General features: G+C 41.6%; 1 protein-coding gene and 1 pseudogene across 1 annotated transcript in view; both read right to left on the reverse strand.

Annotated features, from left to right (window-relative positions):
• The window catches only part of Ebpl (emopamil binding protein like), a 37,428-nt gene that overhangs the window by 18,941 nt on the left and 6,077 nt on the right, over positions 1 to 12,410 (reverse strand). Inside the window, exon 2 of the mRNA XM_012515143.2 lies at positions 1,673 to 1,742. Within this exon, the coding sequence (XP_012370597.1) occupies positions 1,673 to 1,742 (70 nt within the window). The remainder of the gene's footprint in view (positions 1 to 1,672; positions 1,743 to 12,410) is intronic.
• Positions 4,042 to 5,837, reverse strand: LOC101565629 (annotated as a pseudogene).

Here is a 12,410-nt window from a genome sequence, read left to right on the forward strand (position 1 = left end):
GGCGGTGGTGTGATAAACAGTGTAGAATTACAGTAGAGAATCTGAAAGCAGCTATCCTGAGAAAGGCAGTTTTACAAAAGATGCTGCTTGCTAGGTGGCCATTTACTTGTCTGTATCTACAGTGGACACAGTGGGCAGCCCACACTAATGGACTCAATACTGGCTGACTTACCCAAGGCATGAAGAAGCAGGAAAAACTAGTTAAAAACCACAGGCAGAAGGAGTTAGGGCAACTATAAGAATACCATTATTGTGCCTGCCTAATAGCTCAGCAGACTAAAGCGCCTTCTTATGCAGAGCTCAGGGGCTGGGGTTTGATCCCTGGCACCACAAGCTGTGCGGCCCCTGCCTCCCAGGGGGAGGCATGCTGAAATGGCAATTGAGACTGGGTGTGGTGGCACATGCCTGTAATCCCAGCACTTGGGAGGTTAAAAACAGGAGAATCACTAGGAGTCCGAGCTATATAGTGAGACCCTCTAGACCCTATACTAAATATATAAAAAAGAATACCAATATTGATATACAAGGAAAAGAAAGTTGTTATTAAAAGTATGAAAAAAATTTACCCAGGTTAAATGCTGCAAATGCTTCAATCTGCATTCATATGTGTTTTTTAATACATAGTTTCACATGCCATACAACTACTCTGTCTAAAGAACGGGCTTTTTTTTTTCCCCAAAATTTTATTGATAAACAGCAATGAGACAGTTTCAAATCAAATTGGAAGTACAGTTTCAACAAATAACACACTGCATATATTCTTCTTAGTGGTTAATTGCTGTACAAGATGTGGACTTGTGATCCTATTTACAAACACCATTAGAACAAATCATTCTATTCATTAAGAGAATGCAACTATATATCTATCCTAACCACTTTGAATACACAGATACAAAATGGACATTCATCAGTATACCCCATTTTTTCTAAGTTCCGTTATTGAATATTAGAGGCATGTAAACTCAGCAAAATATTCCAAAAGAGTCCAGTAGCCCATAATAGCATTGGGTCTTCTGTTTAACTGGCAATGTCAGAAATTATTGACCTGAGTCCCCCACAGCTCAACATAACAGCATGGCTTTACTTCCTATATTTCATCTTCATACTTTTCTACTAGATGGATAAGACCAAGGTAAAGCAGTACCTGTGCAATAAGTTATAGCTTTAAGAATGGGCTTTGAGATACCCGCAGGTTTGAAGCACCAAGGTTGAGGACTCAATCCCTGGGCCTGCCATGCCGGCCCCACCCCTGGGGCATGCTGAGATGGCAATTGAGACTGGGTGTGGGGGCACATGCCTATAATCCCAGCTCTTGGGAGGCTGTAAACAGGTGGATCACTATGAGTCTGATCTAGTAGTGGGACCCCGAACACACACCCTGTAGACCCTTCCCTAAAATACAAAAAATTAATAAATAAATAAAAAAAATGAAGCACCACAGTCAAACTTAGACCATTGCACTACCCCTAAAAGAAACTGACCCATTAGCAGTTCCTCCCCTCACCCCAGTCCTAGGCAACCTCTAATCTCTTATCTGTGTCTACAGTCACCTTATTCTGGATATTTCATAGACATAGAATCATATAGTATGTGATGGGGCATTCATTTCATTGGCAATCACATTTGGAAATAATTTCTGACATTTCAAATGCAAATGTTTTTAATTACTTACATAAAGATGCAATCAAGCCATTGGAATTGGCAACAGTTCCTACTAAGGACAAGTAGACAAAAGCGCCTTCCTAGAGAGAACAAAGCATGATCTAGTTTAGTGTTATGACCACAGGATGGCACCACAGAATGCCCTGCAGACATACGACACAATACAGCCACATCTGCCAGGTCCTACGTGCTGGGTAGCGGCCTGTGAGTAGTCATTGGCATGAACTTGTTGATCTTGGAGTCTGATAACCTGGACCTTAGCAATGGCTATGCCCTAAGCTAAGTTACAGTGAGCATCATTTTTCTGATCATAAAATCACAACTGTGTTTCCAGTGGAAAAAAAAAGTGAAAATCTCAAACTGTTGAAGAATTTAAGCTGTGGTATTAACTAGAATAAGATATAGATAAATCCAGAGACCTTAAATCTCATACCAGTTTATTTTGTTTACCTCAAAACAAAAAAGCAAACCAAAAGAACTCCAAAACCCAAGCCCTCTCTGTAATAAAAATGGCAATTACATGTCCATATCAGAGTTGATCCTCCTGTTTTCAGCCTTCCCAGTGCTGGGATTGCAGGCGTTTGCCACTATGCTTGGACTCTGTGGCCAGTTCAGTGTGCTGAGGGACATGTGGCCCTGGGATTGAACTAAGTTCCCTGCACTTGCCTAAGCAGGAGCTTTAGTCCACTGAGCTATCTCACCGGCCCCTTGATCTATTGTTTAAATTTCTACTCATTTGTCAAATTTCAGTTCAAACTCTTCTTCTTCCAAAAATCATGAGGATTAATTTCTCACTCCTATAACTCCCTGGTTACTAAATTTGTGTTTCTATAAGCTTGCTATGAATCACCTGCTTCCATGAGATCATTTATCTTTGAATCTGGAATATCGTCATCTCCATCTTAGGATCCTCAAGAACCTAGGAAGATGTTCTGTGTTTGGGATTTGTCAACCTTTAATTAATAAAAAGTCTGCATAATGAATCACTTAAAATGAAGACTGCCTTGTAAAGGCTTTTAGAATGCACTGTATAGTTCTTACTGTATAAATATTTAATATTAGTTACTTATTTTTACTAATTACTAATTAGTAATATTATTTACTAACATTTAATATTAGTTACTGTCTTAGTAAGTTTTCTCTTGTTGCTGAGACAAAATACTCAACAGCCAAAGTTAAAGGAGGGAAAAGGTTTAGTTAGCTCACAGTCTGTAGAGGTTTCACCACATCATCATCGGGCTCCAATGCAGTGTGGCACATGACAGAAGGGCAACCATTCAAGGAAGCAAAAGACAACCAAATCAACAAAGGGGAGAGACAGGACTCCTTCTGTCCCTTATAACGTATGCAGGCTGCCCACTCTAGGATGCATGGAGCATGCACTCTCTTAATCCTGGCCAGCACTATGCCAAGCCAATCAGTGGACTGATTTACTAAGCACACATGCTTAATCCTAGCATCACACACACTGGATTCAGCCACTCTGAAAAAGCCATATGACCACATGAGGCTTTAGGGGGGACCTCCAGACCCAAACCATAACATATTGAACTGTAAAAGCAATACAGCTATATCGATAGGTACTAATGAATACAGCACCTATATAGCTATATAGTTAGGTACTAATCAATACATTCAGGCCTTCAGATGATAATCAGGTTATTACCTCTTGAAGAAGCAAGATTTCTCTGATTCTTTCACTGGAAAGTGGGTGCCCCGGTTACACACACACACACACACACACACACACACACACCCTACTTGTCTCCTCTAAACTGCCAGTTCCCTGCCAGTTCTTGGTCTTTGTGATCACAGTGCATGCTGAGAGATGCTGGCCAAAATAAATAAAAAGGATGAAAAGAGGGAGGCAGGCGTGGCAGCATATGTCTGTGATCCCATCACTATGGGAGGCTGAGGCAGGAGGATGGAGAGTTTGAATCCAGCCTGGGTAATTTATCCACCTAGTAAGACCTGTCTCTAAATAAAAAATTATAAAGAACTGAGGATGTAGAGCAGTACCTTCAAAATGGGGCAGGGGAGGCAGAGATATAAAGAATAAGAGAACTGTAGAAAACAAAGAGAGAGAGAGAGAGAGAGAGAGAGAGAGAGAGAGAGAGAGAGAGAGAGAAATTTCACCAGAGAATATAATTTTTTGCCAATTTAAATATTTTTATTGAAGACGTTGCATTGTCACTTATAGCACAGTGCTTAAAGTGCCATGCTATGTTTCCCTGTGTTCATGTTCCATTATTCTAGTATTGAGAATGCCCAGTACTTTACTATAGCAGTTCAACTTCAACTGCCAAGAATTTACTACAAATTTAGGTCCTTCAATCTTATTGGTTGTGGAAGAATGCTATATTTATATTTAGGGTTGGCTTAATCCACCTCTTCAATGGTGGGCCTGGAGGCAGCACACCAGAGGGAGGGGCTCCTCTACCAGGGAAGCCCCAGGCATCCCTCCAGGCAGCCACCTGCATGCTGGCACAGCTTGGTAATGATGGGATTGCAGACTTTCTTGTGCTCCTTCTGCCCATGTTCAAATTCTTTTTCTCTGTAGTCTGATTCTTATCCAGTCAGCTGATGATCTCATTACACTTGTCAAGAATCTTCTGTTTATCTTCATCTTGCCTTGAAGTTTGTCCTTCTCAACAGTTGCTTTCATATTGAAAGCATAGGACTCCAATGAATTCTTAGAGGACACTTTGTCCCTTTGCTTCTCATCTTCAGCTTTGTACTTCTCTGCTTCCTGGACCATACGCTCTATGTCCTCCTTGCTCAAACGGCCCTTATCATTAGCGATGGTAATCTTGTTTTCTTTTCCTGTACTTTTATCGACTGTAGAAACATTGAGGATGCCACAGGCATCAATATCAAAAGTTACTTCAATCTGAGGAACACCACGGGGTGCAGGAGGTATTCCTGTGAGTTCAAACTTGCCAAGCAGGTTGTTATTCTTGGTTGTGGCTCTCTCACCTTCATATACCTGAATGAGCAGAGTAGGTTGGTTGTCCGAGTAGGCAGTGAAGGTCTGGGTCTGTTTGGTAGGAATGGTGGCATTGCACTTGATGACGACTGTCATGATGCCACCAGCAGTTTTAATACCAAGAGAAAGAGGAGTGACATCTAACAGTAGCAAATCTTGGACATTTTCAGACTTGTCTCCAGATAAGATGGCTGCCTGAACAGCTGCACCATAAGCAACAGCCTCATCAGGATTGATGCTCTTATTCAATTCTTTTCCATTGAAGAGGTCTTACAAAAGCTTCTGGATCTTGGAGATATGGGTAGAACCACCCGCTAGGACAATATCATGGATCTGAGACTTGTCCAGTTTAGCATCTCGAAGAGCCTTCTCCACAGGGCCCACAGTGTCATGGAACAGGTCAGCATTCAGCTCTTCAAACCGAGCACGAGGAATGGAGGTGCAGAGGTTGATTCCTTCATAGAGGGAATCAATCTCAATACTGGCTCAGGTGCTGGAGGAGAGGGTTCTCTTAGCTTGCTCACATTCAGTACAGAGACAGCAGACAGCTCTTTTGTTCTCACTGATGTCCTTCTTGTGCTTGCGCTTGAATTCAGCAATAAAATGATTGACCATTCGATTGTCAAAACCTTTTCCACCTAAGTGGGTATCTCCAGTTGTAGATTTCATTCCAAAGATTCCATCTTCAATAGTGAGGACTGACGCATCAAAAGTGCCACCTCCTAAGTCAAAAATCAGCATATTTCTTTCAGCTCCAATCTTTTTGTCTAAGCCATAAGCAATAGCAGCAGTTGTTGGTTTGTTGATAATTCTAAATGTGTTAAGACGAGCAATGGTTCCAGTATCTTTGGTTGCCTGATGCTGAGAGTCATTAAAGTAATCTGGCACAGTGACCACAGCACTGGTAACAGTCTTCTCTAGATAAGCTTCTGCTATCTCCTTCATCTTTGTCAGCACCATACAAGACACCTCCTCTGGGTAGAAGCTCTCTTTTGTATTCTACTTGAACCGCGGGCCTGCCTGCATCATTCACCACCATGAAAGGCCAGTGCTTCATATCAGACTGGACAACAGCATCATCAAGTCTATGTCCAATCAAATGCTTAGTATCAAAAACTGTGTTGGTGGGGTTCATGGCCACTTGATTTCTTGCAGCATCTCCAGTCAGTCATTCGGTGTCCATAAACATTTGGCTTTTCTCTGCATCAAGTAGGTAACTATTAGAGCCTTTCATCAAAACAACTCTAAAAGCTTGTGTCTCTTCCCTATACCATCAAATCTATCTATCTCTGCATTAGTTTTTGTTACCATAACAAAATATTTGAGATAGCTAATTTTATAAGAAAGGTTTGGCTGGTGAGATGGCTCGGTGGTCTAAAGCACCTACTTAGAACAAGCTAAGCTGAGCAAAGCACAGGGACCACGGTTCAAACCCCCAGCACCACATGCCAGCCAGCCTGCCCCCTGGTGGGCTGAGCTGGCCACACACACAAAATAAATAAATAAATAAATAAATAAATAAATAAATATTAAAAAAAAAAAAAAAAGGTTTATTTGGCTCAGTTTTGGAGGCTAAAATTCCAAGTGGCACAGTACAGACTCTGGTTCCACAGCAGATGGTGATGGTAGAGCATATGGGGGGAAAGATCACATCTTCAGTCTGTAAGAGAGGGGCTGGCACCAGGCTTGGTCCTTTTATAACAGTCTTCTCATGAGAACTACAGGGGTCCTACAAGAACTACTGTAATCCCTTTTGAGGCATTCCCCCAGGGACCCAAAGACTCAAGAGGCCCTACCCCTTGAGGTTCTACCCCCTCCCAGTACTGCCACTGTGGGGACCAAACCCTCCACCACATGGACCAAAAGGGACACTTGCATCACAGAAGATCTCATCAGGGCTTATATTGAGCTCTGAAGCATCCCACCATCAGAAGGAGCTTCAGCTTAAAGTCACAAAAGAATCCAGTGAAAAGTGGCGAGTGTCACTACCAGGGTTCTAGATGGCATCTCTGGAAGGTTCTATGACTTCAGACCAGCCTGTTGTGATTCCACAGGACCTTAGGAAAAATGTAAATCAGCAGACAAAGATCAGCCATCCTCCCCCAGGGACAGATTCATTGCAAATCTGAATAAGTGATGTGGGAAGCAGAGCCCAGCTTCAGAATGGACACAAATATTCTTGGTTCTAGAGAGTCCTTGGGGACTCCTGAGCCAAATCTTTTCTAACTGCACAAAGAACAAAACTACAGTCATTAAAAACATTGTTATTTGTTATGAGACAAAATTGTCAGTAGAACTACAGAAATTGGACACAAACACAATTCCTTCCACAAATTCACTCTAAATATTAAGTAAGCTATAAAGTAGTTTTTTCTTTGTCTTAATGTCTAATTGTTATTTTGGACTGTGAAGCTTATGTTAACTAGAAGCATCAACAGTGGACGGTTATCAGCTCCAGAAGTCTTTAGTTAGAAGATATGTTCAAGATTCAACCACCTGCAACTACAAAGTCCAAGGTGAGCTCCAGGAGCACTAGAAGGCCTAAGGCTTTAAGGAAAGGTGCAAAATGAACAACAGAGCGCCCTCTGCAGGCTGCATCAGGAAAGACGATCTAAGACTAAAGACTTGGTTAAGGTTAAACAACACAAAACCAAGCACAGTTGGTTTTCTATATACATGGATGCCATAGTCATGGATCCAATCAATGGGTGGAAACTATAGTCAGGCATCTGTACCAACTTGTTTTCCTTGTCATTATTCCCTAAACAAAACAGTATCATAACTATTTATACAGCATTTATTGCGTTGAGCATAATTCACCTAGAGATGATTTAAGTATACAAGAGAATGTGTGTAGTTATATGCAATTATTATGCCATTTTATAATATAGGACCTTGAGCATTTGTGATGGCCTGGAACTAATGTCCTTTGGGTATTAGGAATAAAATTATAAAAGATTTTTAAAATATATATTTTCTACTATACTACTTCTGCTTCTTTGGGTGTTATATTTAATGTCTAGAGGTCTCTCCAAATCTTCATGTACCTGCCCACAGGTCAGGATTGTGAGAGGTGGCTGGATCATGGATATGTGATACTGCATCAGTCTGCTGATTGCTTTAGTATTGTTTTGAGTGTGAATGATAGATTTACTGAAAAGGGACGATCCATCCTGGTAGGAGTAGTACCAACCAATAAATTTGCAGCCTGGATGGAATAAAAAGGGAAAGAAGGAAGCCAGCTGCTTCTTTCCCACACTGCAGTGCTCCTCTACCATGCTTTCCTGCCTTAGAGACAGCAGACTATGAATGAAACCTCTAGGAACTTTGAGCCAAAATAAACTTCTCCTCTAAATTGTGGCTATCAGCTATTTTGTACCAGCAATGAAAACTAAGACACAGAGCTTCAGTTCTCTAATTGATAAAAGGAACAGAGTGAACTTTCAGTAACTGCCTAATTAGTGAATGTCTCAATGAATGAATAATAAGCAGAGTTAGACCTGCATCCTCACCTTCTGATAGTTTCTCTTTGACTTGCAGCCTTGAGTTTGGCACTTGGAAGACTCATAATTGTTTGTCTGAAGGGTGGGTGAGGACCCTGTACAGTGGTCAAGGAGAGCATCCATCAGCAGAAGGTCAGGTGTGACAGAAGGGCCAAAGGGCAGAGGGGTCTCGGCACTCCTGATGCCCATGACCATGGGGAGGGGAAGGTCCTAGTGATCCCAGGTGTCTCCCCTGACTGACTAGACGGGCGGCTGCTGTCCAGGCTCCTGGGCTGTCATTCCTACAGCCAGTGGGGAGGCAGGCACGTATCCTGAAGAAGCACAAACTGACATTTTAGAGAGGCTTACTCATTACACAAGGGCAAAGTGCCATGAGGTCTAGCGTGGCTTTCCAATATTTCAGTAATGACAGAAGAAAAAGGAAGGAGGTAGAAAGGGAACAGTCAAAGTCAGATATTCCACCACTAGGGAAAGCCAGCCACAGGGCTTAGCCCCTGCCCCGCCCCCCACCAGTGAGAGCTCACGGAAAGGCACTCTTGGCCCTCATGGACTCCAGACTAGTCCTGCGGTCCAGAGGCCCTGTGCCTTCATGTGTCCCATAGTCAAGCAGGAGGCTCAGTTCACAGTGGCCGAGGAAGTTCCACACTGTCTAAGACTTTGATTATTTCACAGCCTTTCCAGACCTGAAGTGAGCTGTGTATCTGTCTGTGTCAGCCTGAGCACAGCAGCAGAGGCTCTTACGGCACACAGCAGGCAGAGCACACCCAGAGCTCACCATTTGCTGTCCTTCCCTGCAGATGCACTTTCCTATCAAAGTGGCATTTCCATAGTCCTTCCTACTAGCTGTGAGTCCCCTGACATGTGCCTCAACAAACCCGTGGGGGCTCCTGCCAGATGGACCACAGCTGAGTGAAACTGCCTTTTAGCAGTGAGCACACTTCTGAGCGAGCACACACTGAGTGCACACGTGCATGTACACACACACACACACACACACACACACACACACACACCCCAGGATGGTGGGATTCAACCTGGTGGGAGAGGCTGACATCCTGGAATCACAAGGAGCCAACACGAACCATCATATTTGGGCTTAGCCCTAATATGCTAAGGGCTAAAATAGACACACTTGGATGAAAGTAAGGAGAGCCAAAGACTTTTTTTTTCTTGGGAGACAGGGTCTTGATGTGTAGTTTAGGCTGGGCTTGAACTCACTCTCATGTGTAGCTCAGAGTGGATTTGAACTCATGGCAATCCTCCTGCCTTGGCCACACAAATGCTGAGATTATAGTCACGTGTCACTACAGCCAGCTAAAGGCCATTTTTCTTAAATGAAAGGAAACATTATTTTATTCTGTTTAAATTATCTGTGCTCTTTTGGCAAAGGAACAGGTATCAAAATGCCAGCCCTATTGTCCTCCTGGCTCTGGGAGCAGCAAAGGCATTTTGCCCTGACAGCTGGGGGCATGGCCTGCTAGCGCTCTCTACCCGGGTCAGCTGTCCTAGCAAGGTCCCTGCTCCCCACAACACCCATGGCACGCTGCTATTTCAGTGGATTGTTCTTTACCCTTCTGATGTTTCCTGTGGTGGTATAGCTTTAGTATTCTAACTTTAAAAAGGATGAAAGTGGTGCATGCTGAAAATCTTTTCTAAGCTATAGAAAGGTGTAAAGGGTAAAATCTCTCTCCCTTTTTACCTCCAGCCTCATTCTCTAGAAACAATGCCTGCTAAGTTCCATGGCACCTTCAAAAAATTTTTCACACTTACATTACATAGTTATATTTTAAACCCTTCCTGCTAGTTCTTTCTAATAGCTTTTTCTATTATTAACCCAGAGGGTGATAAGGAATATTCCATGTTTACTTATTTTAAAAAATTTAAATCTCTGTACCTTAAAATATTTTTATTTATTTATTTATTTATTTATTTATTTATTGGCGGAACCGGGGATTGAACTCAGGCCCTTGACGCTTGAAAGGCAAGAGCTTATTCTACTGAGCCATCTCCCCAGCCCTAAGGTATTTAATTTTAAAGAGAGGTATTTGGCCAAGAAAGTTTTTACTGGACATTTAAAACATGTTTGAAGTATAACCTATTTAACTGAATTGCTGACAAAAATCAGCTTTATAATTATAATATATCATAGCGAATAAAACCACAATAGCAAAGGTCAGTATAAACTTTCTCTTATGATATTCTAATCCTATATATATTTTTTTAAATTTAAGTTTATTGGTACAATTTTGGTATTCAAAATTATCATACTCACTATAGGGAATTTGTATCTTGACATGATGTATCTTGATTCTCCTTTTTTCCCCCATTCCCGTCCCCTTTGCAAATCCCCTTCCCTCCTATTCACCAAGCCCAGTTTTCATTATATCCTTCTTTTCTCATATTTCCTTCCCTTCCTTCCTTTCCTCTCCCTATTTGTTTTAAACAGTTTCTTCCTATGTTACAGTATCTACTATGCATTCATGTTCTTATTTATATTTTTAGTTTCTCACACCTGAAAGATAATGCAACATTTACTCGTGTCCAGTTCATTTCAGTTATGATTATGGTCTCAATGTCCAGCCACTTAGCTATGAATCAGACCTCTACTTCTGACATATTTAGTAGCCTTCAAGATGACTATGAGTTAGAGGCTCAGAGAAAATAAACACCCAACCTGTGTGAGCTACTGTAATCTCTAATTAAATGACTGATTTACAAACAATGCTCAATTCACTCATTGCAATGCAAAAGAAAAAAGATGTTTTTTATAGAAATTATAAAAAGGATACAAAATGAGGTTGAATTTGTTTTTGTGAAGTTTATTTTTTCCAGTGTGTTTGAATGAAGACCCAGAGAAAACAGTGTAACACTTATTACTAAGCCTGGGATAATAAGGCCGGGAGAGAATGGAACCAGCACATACACCCTGTCAACATTTATTAGCATTTTCAAAGCTGACTCACAAATCTCAGCCTAATCACACTGGATTTTTCCATATTGCGGTAACAGCATACATCACTGTCTCTGGAAGGACAGGCTGCTGCAGCCTCCTACACCCCACCACACAAGCCTTTAGGGACTGCAGATAAGGCTCTCAGACGAGCTCTCAACACCTAATGAAATGATAATTTCAGTTTGATGACAGAAGACAGCTGTCACCTAGCATTGAGAACTGTCCTGTGTCTTTCTGTGTCAAAACGGTCAGAGAAGTTTTATCCTCCCTACAACAGAGGCTTACTGTTGGATTTAGGACTTAGAAAGCATCTCCCTGTTAGGAATATATTCTTCTCTGCTGAGACAGTTGTTCTCAGATTAAGGATTAGATGGGGGGGGGGTGGCATATGCCTGTAAATCCCAGCTCTTCAGGAGACTGAAACAGGAGGATAGCAGTTTTTGAGGCCAGCAGCCCGGGCAACTTAGTGAGAAACTGTCAAAATAAAATAAAAAAGGGCTGGGATATAGCTCAGTGGTAAAGCACTTTCCCAGCAAGTACAAACCGTTGGGTTAAATCCCTAACACTACACATCCATACACACAAACACACACATGTGTGTGTACAAGCACACAAAAGATGAGACAGGAAACCTTCCAGGGATCATTTTAATTATTGGACATACACATGTCACTTTGCTACAAAGAAATAGTCTGAAAATTAACAGGTAATCTAAGCATGGCATATAGTGAGGAGGAGTCACTAAAAGACACAGGAAGACAGACCTGGTGGAAGGTAAGAGGGAAAGGAGGAGGACATGAACAGAATTAAGATGTGCCATGTACACATACTGACTCCCCACGGTGAACTTTGACATCAATAGGAACAATTTAAAGCTTAAGAATATACATTATAAATTAAAATGGTACACTCAATCTTCCATTCATTCCATATCAATAAATACATAAGCAGCTCCTACACACCCAGCACTATGCCAGGTATTGGAGAAAGAGAGGAAGTCAGATGATTAGAAACTGTGTTTAGCATTATGAAGGAAACAACAAAGCGAACAGGTACTGAAATACTTCCCCTAGAATATCTTTTTCATTTCAAAGAAAATAAAAATCCACTTGTGGTATTAAGAATTTTTTAATTATGTGCATGTCTTCCATATACAGATTTTACATTAAGTACAACAAAAAAGGTCAACATAATGGCAATGGGTTTTTAAAAAGTTGGTAGCAAAAAAAAAAAAAAAGGGAATAAGAAGAATCCAGGGCCAGCCAAATAGCTCAGCAGATTAAAGTGCCTGCACGCAGGAGTAGGG

Source organism: Octodon degus, unplaced genomic scaffold (assembly GCF_000260255.1).
Source record: "Octodon degus isolate 3935 unplaced genomic scaffold, OctDeg1.0 scaffold00051, whole genome shotgun sequence".
Taxonomy (NCBI): Eukaryota; Metazoa; Chordata; class Mammalia; order Rodentia; family Octodontidae; genus Octodon; species Octodon degus.